General features: G+C 38.2%; 1 protein-coding gene across 1 annotated transcript in view; it reads right to left on the bottom strand.

The window, feature by feature from the left end:
- Positions 1-9,362: 9,362 nt before the first annotated feature.
- Positions 9,363-23,418, bottom strand: part of LOC104466684 (BMP/retinoic acid-inducible neural-specific protein 3) — a gene marked incomplete at its 5' end in the record, with an annotated part of 36,673 nt that continues 22,617 nt past the window's right edge. Inside the window, one exon of the mRNA XM_010080204.1 lies at positions 9,363-10,829. Within this exon, the coding sequence (XP_010078506.1) occupies positions 9,713-10,829 (1,117 nt within the window). The remainder of the gene's footprint in view (positions 10,830-23,418) is intronic.

Genomic DNA, 23,418 nt, shown 5'->3' with positions numbered 1-23,418 from the left:
GTAATCTTTCCCTCGGTTCTGAAATTTTCTTGGAATATGAGTGTTTCCACAATGTTCACACGCTTGCTCTTTCTTCTTGATCAGAAGCAGAAAGGTCTTTACACATGGCCCTAGTGAAATGGTGTTCCGGGGGAAGATGCCCACCTACAGCAGAGACCGAGTCCTGATTTTAGCTGCTGCTCCTGCCCACGCAGGGGAAGGAGAAGACAATGTCTTCTGTAGACTTGTGTGATTTCCCAGGAAAACATGCCTGTACACTAGGAAAAATGTATCGCTGACCTATCTGTTTTCTGCTCATGTATTCTTCATGTTGGCAGTACCTTACAGACAACAGGGCTTTTTCAGAGTTCTTCCTACAAAACCTTCCAGATTTTTCTCTACAGAACTTCTGCACTTTCTCACCGTGTTTTACAATTGAGTGCTCCTTGTGACACGTATCTTGCAACTGAAGCTAACGAATCACAGAATTTGAATTAGAAGCTATTTTTCTGGGTTTCTCATGTTCACAATATGAATACACTACAGTGATAATTCACAATGATGCATCACAGGAGAATCCAACACTGACAGTACAAACCAGATAAGTTCATAGACTCTGTTTCCAGCTTACAGGGAGTTTTAAAAATATTTTTGAGCATTTCTAATATTGCACCAATTCATCACATAGTGTGGTCAGAAACGCTGCAACAGAATCAGCACGTGTGGCTGAGGCCCTAAGATTTAACTCCTTTAGCCTTATAGAAACAGAAAATCCCACGTTGGGATCTCTGGAAGAGATGTCTGGAGATCATCTGGTACCACTTTCTTTTGAGACCAAGGCCAGCTTACCCAGAACCCTGCTAAAGCAAGGCTTAATTCCATCACTTCTCTTCACAATCTATTGCAATTTTTATTGTTGTCACAATCAAGGTTTTTTCCTTACATCTGTATGGATTTTCCCCTGAAGGAAATTGTGCCCATCACCTTTTTTTCCTTTCATCCTGCATCCTGGTAGACAGAATTTTTTCATCTTCTCTTATGCAGTCTTCTTTTGAAAGACTGGAATTAGATCTCCCCCTCAATCCTTCTCCTCTCTAAGCTGAACTCCAATTCTTTCAACCTTGCCATTTCTTTCAACCCTCTAATCATCTTGGTGGCCCTCTACAGGACCACCCTCAGTTAATCACTGTCTATTTTGAACTGGGAAGAATTGGACACAGTATTCCAGTATTAACATATTAGTAGTCTCTGCTTCTTCTCCATACTGATTTTGACCTGTTGATCAGGAGCTGTTGGATCAATTGTCTCTTCCAGCAGAAAATGAACCAATTAATTTCTCTCCACCTTCAGTTGCTAGGACCCCATGTCTCTTCTCCATATGTTTTTTCTATATGGGGGGATAGTGGCTCTCTTGGTGCCACGGATGACAAGCTTTGAAGATTTCTTGTCCTAAGACTCACTGCTCTCTCCCTGCCTGAGCCTTGCTTTTGTCCATCTTATTCTGCACCCTGAGTCCTCAGCTCTTGTCCTTTCAGCTTCCCTGCTAACACCCTATCATTTTCCCATTCAGGTTCCCATATGGAACATAATCCACTGACCCCTTCCTGCATCCCTTCATCTGACAGCTCAGGGATTGAAGGCATACCTCCCACAGACAAGGTCCACCCCCATCTCAGCTCCTGAGGGATCACCAGGCACCTGCTAAAGCCCATCACTAGAACGCCTAACTGCATCTCCCCTCAGCAGAAAAGTTTTCTCTTTTCAGCAGAAAAGTTTTTCATTACTGTGAATGGGCAAAATGGTCTTGAATAAGATCAAGTGGGGCTGCAGCAGTATAGCTTGCACACGTGGACACTTCATCCTGAATTTTACAAAAAAACAAGCCTCATTTGCTGTTGTCTAGGCAAGATATAAAAAGTGCCTACTCACAGTTTTATCCAGGTCTAATAGACTCATTTCATGTTATCAAATTTATCTTCATGCTTCCTGATTTGGACATGTATCACTTGAAGCGTGCCTAGTTCAGACTAGTGATTTATGAGGCAGGCTGAGCTCCCTGAGTTTAATTTGATTTAGGGAAATTTCCCAGAACTTACCAAGTGAAACTCAGTTATAAATCCAAACACCGTATTTCATAAGAAGATTTTACATTTTCTCCTAATGTTTTAAAAAGCTTTCTTAAGGCCTGATTCCTCAGTAGTCTTCACATTAAGCTACATCACACCTTGCTGAGTTTCAGTGCATTGACTAAGGAGGTTTCCTGCATGACTGTGCAGTGGCTAAATGCGGCCCTTATGACTGATATTTTTTTTTCATAACTGCTTTTATTTATTTTTTTTTTCCTTTTTCTCCCCCTAGTCTTTTACTTATGTTGCAGATTTTCCTAGGGAATCCTGGTAGGAACTTGCTAGATTTGGCAAGAACAGCCTTAGGACTTCTGCCCATTTTTGTGTGTAGCTTGATTATTCACGCTGTCCTGCTCTACATCTAGTCTAGGTTAGGAGTCTGGGATCTTTGGGTAGTTGATGGACAGATGCAGGTTGTTGAGATGTCTAACTTTCCCTTCAGAGCTTTATCGCAAATAGAAGAAGCCTCTACTTCTATCCCAAACCCTAATTTTAGATGCCTTAAGTTTTGCCAGATCCATGCCTCTACGGAAGTGTGGATGGCTTCAGCAACCCAAAACATGTGTTACCTTGCACCAGTGCAAGGAAGAGCTTGCTTATCTCGTGAATTGCTTGTTCCTAGAGCGCTTAGGTGGAAATGACACCTATTAACCTTAAAGGCAAATATCTGGACTTGCAAGGGGATTACTGCTCTGTGTATCTGAGCTCTTTATATAATAACTTTTCCTGACTTTATCAAAGACACTAAAATTGCCTCTTAAAGAAAAAAGTAACAAGGCAAGTTCAAAGAATAACTATGTGTGTATGTGTGTGTATGATGCAGCTATTTTAATAAATAATCACATAAAAATTTCAAATATATCTGGGATGAACTGAAGTGATAGGATTACTCCAATTTATTCTAATAAGAGAATATGTCAGGGATTACATTGCTTTTTCTGATGAAAGAAAAAGTTTTTCATGAATATATTCCACTTAACCAAAGTCTTAGGAATAACACCAATATTTTCAATCTAAGTCAGTTGCATTTGTTCATTTTGCTCTCTTAAACTGTTAAGGCTGAGAAATACCACATTAAAAAAAATAAAAAAGCTTGGTAGCTTTCCATGTTTATAACTAAATTCTGGTTTACTTTAGTGTTTTCAGTGGTCCAGATAAAACTTTCAACTAAGAATTTCCATTTTCTACTTTGTGTTGACAAGTCACCATTTTAAAATGCTTAACAGCTCAGTCCTCTTCTTAACTGAATAGATCCAAATATAAAAAGATAGCTGTGATATCTGATCTGATGTCCTGCTGTTAAACAAGAACTTTCATATCTAATGCTGTCAAACTAGTCTCCTGAAGAAATACTGGTTTTGGTTAGTGACATTTTAAGCACTGGACAGCGACAGAGGAATGGAATTCATAGAATGTCAGTGGAACAAAACCAGTTTTAAAAAAAATCATTTTCAGATCGCTAATACACAGTAGAATTACTGTCAACAGTATGGCACATCTTTTAAAAACACACTTAACATGCACAAAAGTAATTTATGTTGCTGGCAAATGATGTGACAAATTTGTTACACTGTTAGAATAGAATATGAACTGCTCTCAACTTCTGCAAGCAGAAGCAGTTGAATGAATTTTGTTCACTGAGCAGGATTTATACACCATATATTACCCCTCAACTCCTGGAAATTGTCTTAACTACATTCTATCAGTTCTATTAGGTTTTTTTTGAAATTTTATAAGACATACAGTTGTTTAAAGTTATTTAGGAATCTAACTGACATGACAACAATATTCTCTCATGTTATTATGACTTAATTTTATAGGAAAATAAGTTATGTCCTGATACATAACTGGTACACTGAATAACTGAAGAGGGGGGTGGGGCTCAATAAAAAGAACACGTAAAATAAGATCTACACATTTATAACATTAATTATCTTTTTTGTTCTCTTATGCATGTTTAATGCGTGAAGTGTCTTCCCCGGCAAGAGAAGGAGAAAGATGTAAGCCAAATTTTGTGTGTTAAATACCCATTATGGTCAATTTTCTTGTGTCACATTCATACTAAGCGATTGTACCTAATCTTTCCATTTCTGGTCTTCTGTTGTGTTTATCCCTATTGTATCTAAATGCTTTTAGAGCAAGTTACACACCTCTGATGAGATCCCAAAGGGACTTCAAAGATTCTTTGTTCTTCCCCCTTTCCCCACAGAGGAATCACAGTTTGATATGCACACACCTTTGTTTTAATCATCGTCTCCTCTTTCCCCTTTCATGTCATCTGAGAAATGTCAAAAAACCTTTTTTTTTAGAATGAAAAAGGTCTTGTCACGTGTCGGAAAGGTGGTCATGCTCTGGATTAGGCCCTCTCACTGGAGGTTTGTTTGCAGCGAAAACCATCTCTGCCTCTCCATTGGTTTTACCCTTTTTCCTGTTTGCTGTACATTGAAGAGAAGACCATACTGCAGCCGTGTCCAGAGAACAGACAACCCTGCATCAGCTATTGTTACTAGCATTGTCATTTAGCTGTACTTCTCTTTCATATATGCATATATATGTTGGACTAAAATGTACCATAAAATAAAGAGGAATATGTGAGTGTGCTGACAAGAGACACCAATAATTTCAGATGCACATTACTCTCCAACAAATAACCTGTGGGAAAGGAAAAATTCACAGCATTTCTGGGGAGTAAAACTGTTTACTTAGCCATAATTCACACCTTAATGTTGTTGGTTTGGTGAGGAGAGAAAGAAATGACGACTCCACCATACACACTTGCTCCCGAAGCAGTGTAATCTGGGGTGTGGCCACTCTGCCGATTTGTGAACCCAGAATGTCTCCGAAAGCCATACCCTCCTCTACCATGTGCATAAATTAACATTATATACGTTGTGCCCCAGGGTTACAAGTTGCTTCACAAATGATATCTGTGTGCAAAAGAGCACCAGTTTGTGATGCTACATCTAGAATAGATTTCATGTTTAAAATCTGAAGCTGAGTGAATACACCCAAAGTCAGCCCTGCAGCCCTATAAACTGTCTTGGCTGTAGGTCCCAATCAGCTGGGTTTGGCAATAATAACACCACACTAGCTGTGGTGTCAAGAGCTCTCATGTCACTGATTCTCATGACAAAGGGGCCATGACATTTCTTGTTACTAAACTCCTACTGCACCCAAGGTGATCTTGGTCTCTTGTTTTAACTATAATGGCAAACAGGGGCTCTCTTCCACTTGGTTAAAAGCCCAGTAAGACCCCGGTTCCTTCCCCCTCTCCACTTTTTCCAGGCTTCCCGCTTGCACTCTGGCTGTCTTGTTATAAGCCCCTGTTGCACCATGTAGGGAATGCTCCTGTTCATAAAGGTGACTGTGCTGGCACAGGCTGTAGTTCAGATTCTGTCACCTACCTGTCAAAGAAACAACAGCTCCTGCATTGTAAAAGACTGATTCTTCACCATAGCACATTTATCTCTTTGCTGTCGGCAGCTCCATTGCCATGCAGGACTCAAAGATTAGATGTAGCTCAGTAGAGGAGTGATGTGGATGTCGATTAGTTTTCTTCCTTGGTGCTCTATGTTTTGCTTTGTACCTGGAATATCTACTGTATTTTCAAGCAAATGACCTTTTGACAATATTAGCACTCTCCTTCACATCTCTGTCCTCTCTCCTGCTCAAGCTGCCTGGCTGCTTACTCAGCCTGGGAAAAACTGACTTCTGTTTTTTGCCTCTTTCCCAACTTGATGTATCTGCTGAGTAAGCACTTTCACAATAAATGCAGTCAGCACATGCATACTTTTGGAAACAAAGGCTCTTCCTCCAGATATTTGTACAGGTATAATTGTTCCGTGGCAAAGGAAGAAACACCCTGAAATGCAACTACACCTCTCCCAACTTTCAGCCACTAGAATTTGAAGAACATTTTCTTTCTACCTCTATCTTTGCAGTAAGAAATGAGTGAAAATGAAGTTAATTCATCTTCATATTTTTAATACGATTCAATTCAGCCTCTGTATTCTGAATTGTGTCACCCAGAGGTTCAGATCACGCTGGCAAACCTAATTCTGGTTTCTAGGCAGTGATAAGGTAGCCCATCCATACTACAGTTTGTTCCTACAATAGAAATTCTAGACTTTAGTCTGGCTCCCAGTCTTCAGACACGATCTGAATTGTATTTGCTTGGAAAATAGCATTACAGGACTATTGCATCTGGTAACAGTATCCTTCACTTAAGCAGGAAGGTTGCTACATTATAATTATAATCTACCTGGTTTAAGGTCAGTAAAGTTTGTTCTGAATACTGGTTTAGGTTATCATGATACAGTTCCGTATATTACTATATTTTCCTTGGGTTTTTTTTCAGTTTATAATGGCAGGTAGTAACAGCATTGGTGAATGCAAACAGAAACGGGCAGCAAAAAACCCAGTCAGGATCCGATGCACAGCATGCACTAAATATTACCTGCAATGTCCAGGTGGAAATGAGTGTGCATAGATGTAGCCACAGTTCTTTTTTCCCACAATTGTGTTCATATCTTGCTACAAAATTTTCTTATGGATCAAGTCCTTGACTGTTTTGACTTACGCAGATTTCTCTTTTCTTTTTTTACACATCCTGAAGTTCTTTCTGAGAGCATAGAAAGATTTCAGTTGGAAAACTATCAAAAGGGAAACATTGTTGGCTCCTGTTTGTAACTTGAGAACTAAAAATAAAACTTGTGACTTTTTTTTTTTTTTCACTATTCACATTTTTTTTTTTTTCCTTTTGTATTAATCTTTATGGAATCCAGTTCTGGTAAAACAGAAACCCTCACTATTCCAAGATCCTGCAGGTTCCAAAATCCAAAACTAGTCCATGACTAGTAGGCTAAGGAAGTTGTATCATATTTTTAATTTGTCACAAAGATACAGTAATGACAGAGGTTTTCCACTAGTCCAGTCAAACACAATTAATGTGTTGTATAACAATCAAATGATGTCTCACTGAAACCTCTTTTGACTTCTTATTTGTATGTTCTATTGTGTACATATATGAGCACAGTGAAGAACTTTTCATCTTGGCAGGGAAAGATACTTGGAAAAAAAAAAAACAACAAAAACCCCCCAAAAAACCCCAACCCAGAAAGAAACATAATCATTGAGGAACTGTTTAGGAAAGAGCATGAAAGAGAGGGGAAAAAACCTCTCAGATCATTTACTGTAATATGTTAGTATTATTCCCTAGTGTAGGTATAGCACAAGCAAATGCTTTATTTATCATTGCCTCACATTTCTACTGTAACTTTTACTTTCTATGAATAGGAGAGGATTTTTTTTTTTTTCTTTTTGGTCATTTTATAACATCATAGTCTTTTGTTTATTTAAAAAGACTACACAAGGTACTGAGTAGTAAAATCAAACTAACTATTTCTATAATTTATTATAGTTGCCAAAGACACCAAATGAAAGACTTGGAGATGAAAACAGGAATAATAAAGATTGTAACTGAGGTTTTGCCAATGCAAAAGGAAACCAAATTTTTGACACATAGAAGAGGGGCTGAGATACATTAATTAATTGCAAAAGAAAGCAGGCATTCATCTAGAGGTTGTTTACAAGAAAAAAAAAAAGATAGTTTTAGGTCTGGGGGGCTTCCCAGTGTAGAAGGTCTGAGGAATTATCTGAATGTGTGGTGGTGGAATAGCAATCCCTATATATACTTGGCAAAATCAAGAGAGACAAGAATCACTAAAGAAAATAAGGTTTTTTTTCCCTGGCAGTAGGCTTTCTGAAGTGTTTCTGGCCTTGAATTTTATTTTGCTTACATATATTTATGAAACATTGCATTTCTTGTGCTGCTGTGGTCTAGCTAAAAATTAAGTGAGGATTGTACCTTAGGTTCAGATTAGGGTATTATTCAGAATTACATTGTAATATAATTAAATTGAAATTAATAAAATTGAATTTAATTGAAATCAATTGAAGTCTATGCAAATTAAAATTATACATGAATTAAAGATTTTTTTTCTTTCAGTGCTTGCACATAAAATGGTATTTTTATATGTCATTCTTTCCCATTTTAAAAAACAAGTTGGCTTTTACATCAATGACACAGATTCAGACTTAATGTAAGGAGGTGCTACGAAAAGACTTTGTATCAATTTCCTTCACTTTACCCTTTATTTACCAACAAGGACTCCTGACAGCCCAGCTATTTGTTCTATTCTCTAGAAAGAGGTAGCAAAACCTTCTTGAGAGTCCCAAGTTCTGACGTTAAATACATTTTTTTCTGTTGGAATGTGTAAAATACCAAAGAACCTCATTCTGATCAATAGGCATGCATATTTAATTAATTTCATTAATTGATAATGACACATTTAGTTGCACTTTCAGCTTTATAAATGAGGTTTCAATAGATGTCACATATCTGTAAAAGGGTATATTTTTGAATACTGAAAAATCTTGCACTGAAAGGATATAACCTCTACCAATTAAAAAAATGTCCACATACTAACCATTGCATTGCCAGGGAAATTTTTTAAATTAATTTGTATCTAATCAGTACGGACGGTATTTACGTAAATAGTTCAAAACAGATAATTCCAGATAAATATTATAGTGTGTGTATTTAGGAGGAGATAATGTATACATGTCCTTAATTCTTTCTGGAAATATACAAAGGAAAGGATTAGGGAAATTCAAAAAGCACTTTGGCTGGACATGTCCTTAATTCTTTCTGGAAATATACTAAGCAAAGGATTAGGGAGATTCAAAAAGCACTTTGGCTGCAAAAGTTTGTTTCTTTTGTAGCGTGAGTAATAGCAGTTGCACAGACAGCCTCTCATCTGTCACCTGTTGAGCTAATGCAAACTTTCATTACTGTGCATCTCACAATAGTAACCTCCTGTCTATCCTAAACCACTCCATATTACCATTCTGGGAATCTGTATGACATGTTAAGCACATTGGTAAGTAAACCACTCCATATTACCATTCTGGGAATCATATTATATGACATGTTAAGCACATTGGTAAGCGCATGCCTTAGGAAAGGCTCAGATATAGAGTAAAGCATCACTACAGTTCTCACTTCTGCCCAGCATGAACATTTAGATCCACATCCTAAGAATAAAATATTTTATGTCTTTGACTTTTCTACAGTTTCTGTTAAAATCTTGAGTCACTATCTTTTTAAGTACACCTCCTTTGTTCGACACACACCCAAGTGTATCAAGGTTACTGCTTTTGTGTAAGAAAAAAGAATCCCACAGCATTTCTTTTTAGTAACTGTTCAGCTACAAAATTTTATTGGTATCCTTCTATGTTCCCTCTAGAGGATGTAATGCACAAAAGCATTGCCACGGAACATATAAAATTACAAATGAAATTTATTGTAAAAAGTAGAATGTCTTCTAGACTGGTGTCAGTATTTATTTCATTCGTAAACCAAAACTGCAGGTATAATATATTCATTGTCAGCAAGTTCATGTGTGTAAATTGCCATTCAACAGTATTGACTGATATAAGACAGATATTGAAAAGACAATTTAAATTTACTCTTCCAAACATAAACTGTTCCACAAAAGCACTGTAAAAACTCCTTCAAGGTTTTGTGTTGTGCTTCACATTTATGGTTAACTACATAATTTGGTTGTGTCATAATCCACTGTGTTTGGCAATTTGGCATTAAAGGCCTGCAAAGCAGATTGGATTCTCACCACTTCACTGGTAGACAGTTTGAGTCTATGACGGAGCAAGCAAGAGAAGAGGTCTAGACGACGTTGACCAGGTGGAGAGAGTTTATTTACACGATCCCGTATTTCTAACAACTGCAAAAGTGCTGAGTCCTGTGATCCCTGAGTATAGGGGTAGTCCAGCTGCAAAATCAAGTCTCGAATTGCTTCTGGGTCGAAGTGCATGCTGTAGCCAAACACTTGGATGTTATTGATTTTCATGTAGCCCAGATTTCTGGAGGGATCAATAAATTCCAGGGGTTCATAGTAGATGCTCTCATTGCCATTTGGACTGTTTGACTTTATTCGACTCCTCAAATAGATGTGTACAGTTTCAAAAAATGTCTTCCACTTGTTGCCCAGAGTCAGTGTCCAGTTATAACACTGAAGGGGTAAGTCCAGCTTAGTCCGCTCCCAGTCAGGGAAATTATTTTCATTCACAGGCATAAACCAGCTCTCAGAGTGGCTGCCCCCAAAAGGGTTGACGTAAACAGCAAGAACGGGCTCTAAGGTGCTGTTTTTAGTTAGGCAAATTTGAAGAGAGAGGCCTAGTATCATATGGACCAGGCTAGACTTGTACTTGTTACTCTTAAGAGTAAGGAGCATCCGCTTGCGCCAAGAGGGATCAAACCAGCTGTTGAGGCGCATGTCATTGCTGATGAAAATGGCATGGACCTCAATCCTCCGGTCTGTCTTCTGCAATAAATACTTCATTTCCAGGTCCTGAAGGTCAGTCTCGAACCCAATGTAGTGTTCTGTCGATTCCGCCACTTCAGGCTTGCAAAGCCCTTGGCTCAGCATGTAGCCGGCATTGCAGCTCCCGCAGCGGGTGCGATTGTCAGGAGCACAGCTCAAGCATGCAGAGCCATCTCCAACTGTGCAGGGAAGGAAACCATGGCAGGCAACCTGGTCATTAGGGCAGGTGCATGTGTGAGTCTCTTCAGAAAAGCTTCCCAGGAGGCCATTTTCATTGCAGTAGAGAAAGGACTGGATGCGGTTGAGCCAATAGTTGGAAGATCTGCAACGTTAAAATAATTTATTTTAACACAAGGAGAGATCTGCACACAATAAATACAACCCTGTTATTTTTTATCAGAAAGAGAAAAATAAAGCTGTTTTTAGTAGAAGATTAAGGCACCAGTCAGATGACAGCATCTGCTGTCAGATAAATGCATGTATAAATTGCCTTGTAACAATGCAAAATCACAAAAGAAAAGTTTCCTTCTAAACTCAGAGGCACAACAGGAACATTTGGTTCATGCATTTTCTTTCTCTATGACTCTATCAAGGAAACCTGACAAAGAGACATTTTTCTGTAATTGTCTTCAGATTAACATCTTGAAATCCTGTGCAGCTGAGATTATATTTCTTCATACTATTTGATCAGGGAGGTGTTTTGTATGTATCTAAGTGTGTGCAATTCTGCACCATCTCTCTAAATAGAGATGAAGATTTTTGTAAGCTCGCAAGCTCTTTTGCTACTGGGCTGGAGCTGCTTTGATTTATAGTCAATGAGCCAAAATGCTTTCCTGGAATAGCAAATAGGACCCTGCACCCCACTAAAATAGATTCAGTCCTAATTCTTCAGATGACTTCCAGCACAACAATATCCCAACAGGAAGCCATGCATGAGCATGCTGTGTTTACTTTTCATCTTTGGAGATGAAATTAAAAGATCACTTCAGTGTTCTTCATGTCATCTCAATTTGGTTTCACTAGAAGCAACAGTTAATGTCCTACATCACACTGGGAAAACAGACCCTGAAACCAACAGTTTAGGCTGATGAGGCACAATAGCTAGAAGAAAGACAATGGGAACAACAGAGTTACATGGAAATAGTAAAGAGAAACATTATCTTCTTTCTTTGTCTGTATTTTTCAGTTCTTGTTAATCCTAGCAATGCAGAGTTTAAAGAACTTAGCTGCTGCAGTGTCATAGCTATTGTTGCCACATGAATGACGATGGTTGTATGGTTTTTTCCCTTTTCATTGCATTGTTTCAAAGAGAAAATGCAAGAGCCCCATTTACTGCTGACTTACTTTTTAAGTCACATCTGAATTTGTCTCAAGCACTGAATAGTTCAGAAATCTTAATTTTTCTGTTGTTTTTTTTTCTGACTATAAAATAAATGCTAAAACAAAAAATCTATAACATCTCAGATTCTGATTCTTTAGAAACGTGAAAATAAAGATCAGGAACATTACATCGTTGTATACTCTGGTGACTTTTTTTTTTCCTTCATCTGTTTTCGGTTGGGGGCAGGAATCTTGGTTGTTTGGGGTTGATTTTTTTATATACATATAGTCTGTTAACATTTTCTAGCATTCGGCAAAAATATTTTAGCAGGTTTATGCCTTCATTTCCTGATTAAAAATCATAAAGTCCATTCTACAAGCAAAGTCAGTGTCACAATACAAAAGTTGCACCCAAACTGAGTAAACATTCAAGCTGTTGCTCTCCCAGGTGGAATGGGAAGTTCCAGCATGCTTTGTCTGGGTTGCTCTGACAGTAATCTGTGCCCACTGAGCGTGCCCTGGCAGCCCCCAGGAACTGCAGCTGAGGTGCGTTATGACCCTGTTTCCCACTATGGGACGAACTTTGCAGCCAAGTTATGTCTCACCTGGTCTTATCGTTATTAGCCCTAAGATGCATCACAGCAATCAAAACAGAGAGGAACCTTGTCCCAAGGAGTGAAAGTAACCTTTCTAAGGTCTCTCATTACAGTTTTCCTAACTCTTTATGGCTCTTGGTGCTTATTTAAGAACTGATAGTGAGTTCCAACAGCTGCTGCATATAAGATATCAAAGTCTGGGGTTTTTTTGTTTTCCTTTAGATCTTTGGGTTATGCCATTTGCTTCACAATAGCCTTCACAAAGTTGTTACCTTATTTTGATTTGTGACCTTGGACAGATAAATGGGCAGACCACAAGAATACATAATTTGTTTTTTAATCTCCAAGTTTTCTGTTTGCACTGTTACTACCACTTGGTACTACATGACTACTGTATCAAGGTCAAGCATGTTCAACACGTAATATTGATCAGGTTTATAAATGTGAATTTTAGCATCCTCTTCCACATCTCTATGAACAGAAGTCCATGCCTTTGAAAAATTATATACAGAAGTACATTTCCAGAAAATCCGCTTTTGCATAGACCAATACTGAGCTTACAGCTGTGGTTTTCAATTCATCTCAGGAGAGGATAAACATGTGAAGACTTACTGTAAAGAGTTTCCATGTATCACAAAGGGTCACCCATAGAGACTAAATCTCCTTGTCTCACTCACACAAAACATGAACCATGCTACCTAGTTTGTAGCATCTAAGGATATGTTTCCATGATATTTTCTAGTCAGAAGGAAACTAACAGTGCCTGAGATCCAAAGCCAGAGCCACATGACTACGTCAGATTTTCAGCAGAGATTAGTAGCCTGGATTTGGCGTTGTGCTAGTATGGACACGAAATTTGTGTATGGCTTGGAGGTTAAGCATTTATCTTGGCTTGCAGCCAAGGCGGTTGTAGCAAGGTGGGTGTTGGTCTCTTCTCCCAAGTGACAGGACAAGAAAAAATGGCCTCAAGTTGCACCAGGGGAGGTTTAGATGGAATATTAGGAAAATTTTCCTCACCAAAAGGTTTGTCAAGCGTTGGTACAGGCTGCCCAGGGAAGTGGTGGAGTCACCATCTCTGGAGGTAGACGTGGCACTTAGAGACACGTTTTAGTGGTAGACTTGGCAGTGTTAGGTTTATGGTTGTACTCAATGATCCTAAAGGTCTTTTCTAATCTAAATGATCTATGATTCTATGATCAGATTTATTTTTTCTTCTATATTAGAACCAATTATTCTTTAATTTTCTAAGTTATTTGGCTGAACAAGCGCTTGGTTGTCTGCATAGTCTATGCAAACTTGAGTATACCACTCCTAATTCCTTTATTATTCACCATTTGACATATTCAAGATCCACTTCTTAGTCTGATGCCAGAAAGAAAATTTATTATTAACTCTGTCATAGGACTTCATTGTATTTTCCCACTATTTCTTCTTTTTTCTTTCAAAGTTGGGTTGATATGTGAGGTCTACAGAAGTCACGAAGAAAAACTCACATTTACTTTGTCATGGACATAATCTGAATCTCTGACTTTAAGCTCCTCAAGTCCATATTAAGGTCAATAAGAATCTTTGCTCAAAATTTAGTATATATTTATTCCTCTCTTCAGAAGCAATAAATTATTTGTACTTCTTTCCTGACCGAATTGTTCTGTACACATTTCCAGTGTTATTTTACCTTTAATCAGTTTTATTTAATAATTTATATTTTCATTGTGTTAATGGGGGACAACTGACAAAGGCTGCTTATCTTAAGCAGTTGTTTCTTGTTCATAGAAGTTAATAAATAAATTAAGACAATTAGCTTCTGAGGCAGGGTTGAAAGAGTTCTCCAATTATTATTTTCATGGCACTGCAAACATCATTATTTGACGTGGAAAATTGTATTTACTGGTCTGGTTTTTAGTTTTTCAAATATTGAGATTTAGAACTTTTGACTTCCAAACCTAGTGAAACCAGCAAACATCTTCCTACTAATTACTTCAATGAACTTCAGATTAAAATGGGATGCCTGGAAAATCATAAAATCATAGAATGGTTAGGGCTGTAAAGGACCTTCGCGATCGTGGGCCCCCACCCCCCCTGCCATGGGCAGGGACACCCCCCACTTGTGCAGATTGCTCAAAGCCTCATCCAGCCTGGCCTTGAACCCCTCCAAGGATGGGGCATCCACAACTTTCCCAGGCAACCTGTTCCAGTGTCTCACCATCCTCACAGTTAAGAATTTCTTCCTAATATCTAGTCTAAATCTACCCTCTTCCAATTTAAATCCATTACCCCTTGTCCTGTCACTGCATGCCCTTTTAAAAAGTCCCTCCCCATCTCTCCTGTAGCCCCCTTCGGGTACTGGAAGGCCACTATAAGGTCTTCCCCGAGCCTTCTCTTCTCCAGGCTGAACAACCCCAACTCTCTCAGCCTGTCCTCACAGGGGTGCTGTTCCAGCCCTCTGATCATCTTCGTGGCCCTCCTCTGGACCCACTCCAACAGCTCAACATCCTTCGTGTGTTGAGGGGCCCAGACCTGAATGCAGTGCAAAATTATGTGATAAGCTGTAATCAAAACCTGATCTTTGGTGAATCACACACTTGAAATCACAACTTTACTCTAGAAATAAAATATTATTTAATTCAATGAAATAAAATACTTGACAAATATAGGATACTTTGTATCAAATTATACGGTAAGTTACAGCTCCCTGGAAATTCTTTAGGATTTTTTAAAAACTTATTTTGATTACTAATATTGAGTCAATATTGATCAACCTTTCAAAAGCAACACAAAGTTACAAAAGTGCTAAGTCTGGCATGGAATTTCTATGAAACCATAAATACTATTGATTGTGCTATTAGCTGAATACCTGCTGTCTTTATAAGAAATAAACCATCAAGCCTCTGCTGTGACTTACGCAGAGTAGAACACTGAGCCAGATAACCCATACAAATCACACACTCCTGCCCTTTAGTGAAGACCACTAAATGGGCTCTAAACTACTCTGAGGTTTCAATCCCACCTTTGACTGTAAAAGTTTTCTAGTCACGTGAAACATCTCTTGTGTGGATGAACATGTCCCTCCATTCCTATTTAATTTCATTAACACAGCAATATGAATATACTTAGTTGCGTGTGACAATATTCCACTAATTTTCTCAGTTCTTAAATTGACTGGGAAACAGATTGTTTACTAATTTTGTTTTAAAAACAGATCCAGCTCCACCTTTTTACATTCAACCTTTTTTCCTGTTATGCAGCAAGAAGATCAAGCTGCTGTTGCTGGCTTACGAGAGTTCTATGGATGAACCTTCTGTCGCACAGGGTACACTAAACTGTTGCGTACCGTGCTTTCAGCTAGAATACTCACAAGGTGAAGAAAACCTGTCATATAATCTCACATTTACACAAGCATGATAAAAACCACGGATAACCCTAGGGAATTTAATGTATCAGTTAACATCAGCCAAGTCTGATGGGAATTGTCTTAATGAGAAATAAAATCTTAGTGTTTTGGTAGGTGAAATAATTCTATGTGAAGTTGCACTGCATTGCCTTTTTATGAAATGCTCTCCAATTCTTAATTCTAAAGTGTGTTTAAAATGTTTTGCTTTTTTTTTTTTTTGCTATGAAAGAACTTTACTTTGAAAAAAAAATTAATTTATTAATTTATTAATCGCAAGTTTAATCCAACACGTCCTGACTCTTGTTCAATACACTGTGACATCAAATGTAAGAACAAAGTGGTATGGTCACCCTATATAATAGCTGTAGCAAGTATTTACTCATGATATGACATGACATCTCTGCCTCATCAAGTGCTTAACATCTGTTGTACATCAGATGACTCAGTAGCAGGTGATGAGCAGGTGATGAGTACTCAGTGAGGCAGATGCTAAGTAAAAAAATGAAGACAATTTAACAAGTGTATAGGCAGTAAAATACCCATTACCTATTTTTCCCTCCTTTGGAGGTTGAGTCCAGTATAAATCTGTAAGACAGCAATGTCAGTCTCTAAAACATCCTACTCTTGATCTTGTGGGATCACCTCTTGGCAAGGACAAATAAGACTTTGAGCACTTTGTTTCTGTGCTGTGATTCATAACAAGAACATTAATTGCTACTAAATTTGATGATGGTCTTTGTGTAAATGCATTTTTCTTCTGGGAATCAGAGTAAAACTGCTGACTGTACAGTCACCAGAAGGCCAGTAAGTGATTAGACAAACGACTGCTTTTAATTTTTTTAGCCTCACAACACTAAAGCAGCCCCATAACCACCACTCAAATAAACATGCCTGAAATTCTTTTCCCATGGCTTGTGGTACAGGTACGTCAGCGAGACTCTCAATGACAGCTGCAAATCCTCCTCAGAAAGATGTTAAACAGTAGCAGGAGAACTCAGCTGTTCTGAGTTCACATCTTACAATTTCACAGCTGGCTCCACCCGAGCCAGATACCTTAAAGCTGATCTAAAGGTCTGAGTTAGCTAAGTGGATCGCGGTGAAAGCAAGATAAGTGTACTGTGAAGTAGAGAAGGAGTATGACGCTTTTCTAAATGCATGTAAAGGAAAGAGGAGCCTCTGCCTAGAGGGACGGTTTTGCTAAAAATCCTCTGTGAGCATACACAGAAAGGACATTAATTACCTGTGAAATTTTTATGGAAATATTGTTTCCATACGTTAAAATTGCTTCCAGCATAGAAGTGGATGGGATAACTAAAGAAATGTAGCTCGGTGTGAGACTCCCATATGGTGGCTGTACTACAGGAAAGGGACTGGATGAGCCAGGAGGTTGATTCTGGGATTACGTTCTTGTGATTAATAAAAATCTCAACTGATTGAGATCATATGTTGATTTATGGAAGTAAATCATACGTTGATTGGAAGTAAATCATATGTTTGGAAGTAAATCCTATTGGTAACAAATCATATGTAAATCATATGGAAGTAAATAATAAGTTGATTTATGGAAGTAAAATACCTTGTTCTGCTCTTTAATCACATTTAAGGAGAATCTTTGCAGATCCTCCAGCCCTCTGTCCCCTCCCACTTCTTAAGGCTGATATTCTATATTTTGAAACCAATAATGTATGTCACTTATAAATTCCAGATAGTCTTTATATTATGAGAAGTAAAGGAATTAAGCCCCAATATTAAATGATATAAACCTGACGCACCTTACAGAACACAAACTGCCATGAGTTTACACCATATTCCAGAATAACAATATTTTAACATTAAAACATTCAGTATTTCAGAGGATATCTCTAGTTAGCCTGTTATGAATTTATTTACAAAGATTTGAAGGTTTAACTACGCTAATGTTGCACCCTTTTAATTCCCATAGCAAAGTTTTTCTATTGTAAAATACTTCTGACACGCACACCAAGGAATGGTTATAGAAAAACCATTTTAAGATAACATATCCACAATTTTTTGACACAGCTACAATCATAATGACCATTGCGCTATATTGAAATAGGAATCAAACCGCTTTGGAGTGCCAGCTATTTATGTAAAGAGATTCAAATCAGAGACGACCTTTGAGAGCTTTTACTAAATAATGATCTGTAGTGCAGCAGGGACAAAAGAAATACCAGTCAAATGAATCAACGGTGTCAAAAGCAGAGTGAAAGGAAACAGAAGTTTTCATGTACATGTGGAAGAAAGATCACATATACACGAACACAAAACCTCGAAAAACCCAAACAAACAAAAAAAACCCCACAACTAACAAAACAAAACCCCAAACAATCCAACCCAAATGCGTACTTCTTGAAGCCACTCATCTTTTAGATATCTATGTATGTTTGTAGTGTTAGATGAGTGCAAAACTCATTTTGGGCCACAGATTCTCCATTAATTCAATGGAATTATAGGTCAACTTTTTACAGATGTATATTAAAGTGTGTTTATTTAAAAAATTATGAAGTTATAACAAGATTATCTAGGTGATTCAGTGACAGTCAGATTAATATGCCCCTTTAAAGCATTAGAAAAATAACAGTTAAGCTTACTGTAACATAATCAGTATTTTTGTGTGAAGGAAAGTCGAGGAAGTGTCATAAAACTGGACAAACTGAAAGTACCAAACCCCTCCCCCCTACTTTTACAGAGATAGGTAAAATAAGAGCATAATGATGCCACATACACAACTGTACACAGTCATGGAATCATAGAATAGTTTCAGTTGGAAGGGACCTTAAAGACCATCTAGCTCCCCCCCCCTGCCATGGGCAGGGACACCTCCCACCAGCCCAGGTTGCTCAAAGCCTCATCCAGCCTGGCCTTGAACCCCTCCAGGGATGGGGCATCCACAGCTTCTCTGGGCAACCTGGGCCACTGCCTCACCACCCGCACAGTGAAAAAATTCTTCCTAATATCTAATCTAAATCTCCCCTCTTTCAGCTTATACCCATTACCCCTTGTCCTATCCCTCCACCCCTGATCAGGAGTCCCTCCCCATCTCTCCTGTAGCCCCCTTTCAGCACTGGAAGCTGCTCTAAGGTCTCCCTGGAGCCTTCTCTTCTCCAGGCTGAACACCCCCAACTCTCTCAGCCTGTCCTCATACAGGAGGTGCTCCAGCCCTCTGACCATCTTCATGGCCTCCTCTGGCCCCGCTCCAACAGGTCCGTGTCCTTCTTGTGCTGAGGACCCCAGAGCTGGATGCAGCCCTGCAAGGGGGGGTCTCATGAGAGCAGAGCAGAGGGGCAGAATCCCCTCCCTCGACCTGCTGGTCACGCTTCTCTTGATGCAGCCCAGGACACAGCTGGCTTTCTGGGGTGCAAGTGCACATTGCTGGGTCATGTCCAGTTTGTTATCCACCACTGTTCCCAAGTCTGTCTCTTCAGGGCTGCTCTCAATCCCTTCATTCCCCAGTCTGTATTAGTATTGGGTATTGTCCTGATCGTTTTCCTGCATTATTACTAACCTTTCCCTCCCAACTGAATTTATCAGCTTTGGAAGATGTTCACAGTAATATAGCTTGAGCAGTGGCCACTTGAAGCTCTTTGCTCTTTGGTCAGCTGCCCATAAAGTAGATGTATCAATGAATGAACTGAAGGGAAGCAATATTCTGTCTTAGAAAAAGGAGAAAAATTAAATGGGATTTTGAAATGAAAATATCTTCCACTGAATAATGTAAGATGGCACTGTAAATTTAATTAATTTGGATCTTAAAATATATATAACTATAAAGCAATTGTAGTAGTAATTATGAGGATAGGTCTTCATCAGATTGCTTGCGTATGCTGGCACAAACTTAATTTGAATACTTAATCTGTAGGAGGAAGAGAGCCAGTAAGGACTACTCAGAGCAACTGGATTCCCTTGTCAACATACATTCTGATGTCAAATGCACATGTTCAAAGGCAGCCTAAGATGTAGCTATGAACTACATTTGCAACAATAACAAAATGTACCAGCAACTCTAGTCTGCAGTGGAAATTCTAGAATTAATATTATTAATAGCCTTGACTGAAAAGTCTTCATATGTAACGCAGCAGATCACAAAAACGATTAAAAAATGCGTACAGAATATTTTATGATTTAATGTTGTACTTGGGATAGGAGGAAGCAGCATCCATGTTCTTTGAGTATGTTATTCAAAAGGAATAAAGTACAAAGTTCAGAGACTGGAAATAATTTCTGAGCTGGAAGATTTAAAATGCTTCATTGGACAATCAAAAATCACATGAAAGCGTAGTCAGTGGAGTGTCTTTAGACCATAAGAAAATGCAAAGAAAACCCTGTGCTGACAAAAGCATCCAAAGTTTTAATTGTGGTGAGGGGTAAATTTGAATATGGAAAGAGATTTAGTCACAGAAAAATCACCCATCAATTGCATGATTTTCTGGAATTAAACCTCATTACTATCGGTAAAATCGTAGCTTTATAAACAGCCAGTGGCAGAAAGCCAAGTCCATGATTACATCTGCAAAACTGATAAAAGACCATTATAGATTCTTATTTTCCTACTGGTATTGAGACAGGACCACTAGTCCTGTTTTAGGCATCCTTATTCCCAGATACAAATAAGTGAAATAAAAAAAAAATCTGCTTCTGTTCCTGCAACATTTGTTACAGCTATAATCATGGAGGTAGAGAAAATCTGAATTCTATCGAATTCTATTCCTGGCTCCTTCACAATCTTTCTTTATGACCATGACTATGGACATGCCACTTACTCTTTGCCTTTTATAATGATCTTAATTTTTTTCCCACTGTTTGGATTATAAATTTAGTTACCTCTAGATGCTACTGTAATATAAACAGCTACAATCTGTCATTTTCTTCCGTTGTGTAGAATCAGAAGTATTGCACCAAGACAAGAATATCCCAGTGAAGAGTAATGGTTTTAATTAAAGAGTACAAACCTGAGTTCTGTATTCATACCTCACTTATAATGATATTAAAAAAAATAAAATAAAATTAGATTCTGAGATCAGCGTGCTTTTTAACCCTCATGTTATAATAACTGGAAATAAAGTAACTATAATTTTGAGCAAAACTTTAAAGTTTTAATATAGGCACAAAATAAGTTACAGAAGAGAGATCTGGTTTTCTGCCATGATATGTTTGAATAAATTGTAAAGACATCCTTAAATTTCTGAAGGTAATTAAAGGCTGTCTAGAAAAGTTGTATCATGCTGGTTTTACAAACAGCACGTATTTCACTTAAAAATCTATAATTCTTGTAAGAACATGTCACCTGCGTAACAGCCATAAATAGGGAAAATATTAATACAAATTACCAGATGATGCATTTGTATAACATAAATTAGGAAATGGTATACTAATAAGACTTATAAGCAAATATCAAGTAATTGCATCTCTTCTGACATTTTTGTCAGAAAAAAAAAATCTGTTAAAGGATATATTATTTTTACAAGTGACATATAACATTTCAGAACCTATAACAACATATGTTTTAAGAAATGTTTAGCATTCTTAACATATTTATTTTAAATATCTTTGATTATAAGCACTGAGGGATACTAAAGATTTTGGAGGGACTTTATCATTAACAAGTAGTATGCTTTCTATATATATCTATGTGTGTGTGTATATATCTATATGTATATAGGCACACACTCCTTCTTAATACCCTAGGCACTCTCTGAAACATTTATCTGTTCTTTCTAGAAACACCAGATGCCCTCATGTGTGAAAAAACAAAACAAAACAAAACAACAACAACAAAAAAAACCCAAACCAACTCCCCCCCTACAAAAATCCTCTGAAAAAAGTCCTCCCAAACCCAGTCTCAGGGGCAGCAGCTCAACCGAAGGAACAAGAGTCATGATGGCATTAGGGGAATGATGATGATTCTAATTAATTAATGGTAAAGTGAGATTTTTTTTATTTTTTATTTTTTTTTTTTACTGGGAACAGAGAAATGAGGATAGGTTTGCCAAATACAAGAAGCAGCACAAGACTATGGTGAATCATTGTAGTGTAACTTGCTGGTCACAACCCGAAACTCCAGATAAACCGTGTGTGCTGTATGGTCGTGTCAAGCTGTTAAAATGTACTTCTCTTAAAAGAGGTTTCTGACACGAAATCTGTATTGAAATGCAAGAGGCTTGTTTATTTCTGGAGTGTTACCTGAAGGGAGATTGATGCACAAGCTGCAGAAACGGGCAATGCTGTCCTCAGCTGTTACAGAACGAAATGCCACTTGCTGTCTTTTGCTTGATGTATTTGGATGTCATATGTGTTCATCTTCGAACCTATATACAGAGTCAAGAGCTCTCATTTTTTTACCTTGTACAAGGTAATTGTACAACCCCTCTAGTTCAATATCTTTGCACTTTCAAGTAAGTTAAGTTCAGAAAGGATGGTTAAAAAGATTGCGAATCAGATCATGAAACATGAAAAAATTTCATAGTGATAGTTTTTAAATAGTTAATTATTAGGGTACCAACACTGCTAAGATGTCCCAAAGAGGATTCCATCCATTCTTCTCAACAGTCTACAAATGCTATTGTACTGTATTTATAGTAAAACCAACAAAAAAATGCTTGAAGACATAGTCCATATGGAAAATGCCAATCTGCCTCAAAAAATCTTTGCCTTGAAGAGTTTCCAATCTAAGCGCAAAACAGTGAAAAGGAACAGAAATAGGATAGAGGATGTAGTCACTGAGGTTTTAGAGATGTAGTGAGGGGATGATGAGGACTGGAGGTGGGTAACTGCAGACCCACCAGCTAAAGTACAAGTCTGAAGCTTTAATATTCCCTCTGTCCTGCGGAGGATTTCCTACTGTGCACAGTGAATACCACAGAATAACAAGGAATAGCCACAAAAACAGCCTTAATGTCCTCAGGCAAACACATCATCCCTCATTTCTCCTGTTTATCCAATGCACAACCGTCTACAAGGGGTTTGGAGGTATCTTCTATTACCTGGGTTTTGGTGGATAAGGTGACTTAACACTTCTATTAAAGGAGCATTGACAGGGGCAGAGAGATTTTGGTGGGGTCTTTTCCAGCCTGCTTACTCCGGCACTTCCATTCAAGGCATTGATGTCTCTTCCCTTGTCCCCAGCTGCCACCGATTTGTGGTGCTTTGGATTGACAGCAAAGGTAAGCGAGCTTGTCACTGGGAAAGTATGCAGGGCTCCAACACAAACCCTCTCACCTTGCTGAGTAATTACATTGCCTCTGCGACACAATCGGTCTCTGCTGGCAAACAGCCCGGGAAGCCCAAATCCACCCCTAATCTAGTGTTTTGCACAAGGCTGCATTCCGCTAGAACCGACATTACCAGAAAGTTAAAGAAAAATTGACCCTGCTCAGATGTTGCTTGTTTGTTTGATTTTTGAAGTTAACTCTTAACAACCAAACGCTTATTCACAGAGAGCCAAACTGTATGTGATATAAGGAGAGTGAATTAATGTTCGCTTTATACCTGGCAGGAGTTTTCCAGTCAGTGCTGCTTACTGCAATGTACTGCTGTCAAACATTATTGTTACCTGAATATTTATTACTCTCTTAATCTACCTAATT

Source organism: Pterocles gutturalis, unplaced genomic scaffold (genome assembly GCF_000699245.1).
Source record: "Pterocles gutturalis isolate BGI_N339 unplaced genomic scaffold, ASM69924v1 scaffold3749, whole genome shotgun sequence".
In the NCBI taxonomy this organism is placed as follows: domain Eukaryota; kingdom Metazoa; phylum Chordata; class Aves; order Pterocliformes; family Pteroclidae; genus Pterocles; species Pterocles gutturalis.
Note: the sequence above shows the minus strand (reverse complement) of the source record. Positions and strands in the feature narration are given on the sequence as shown.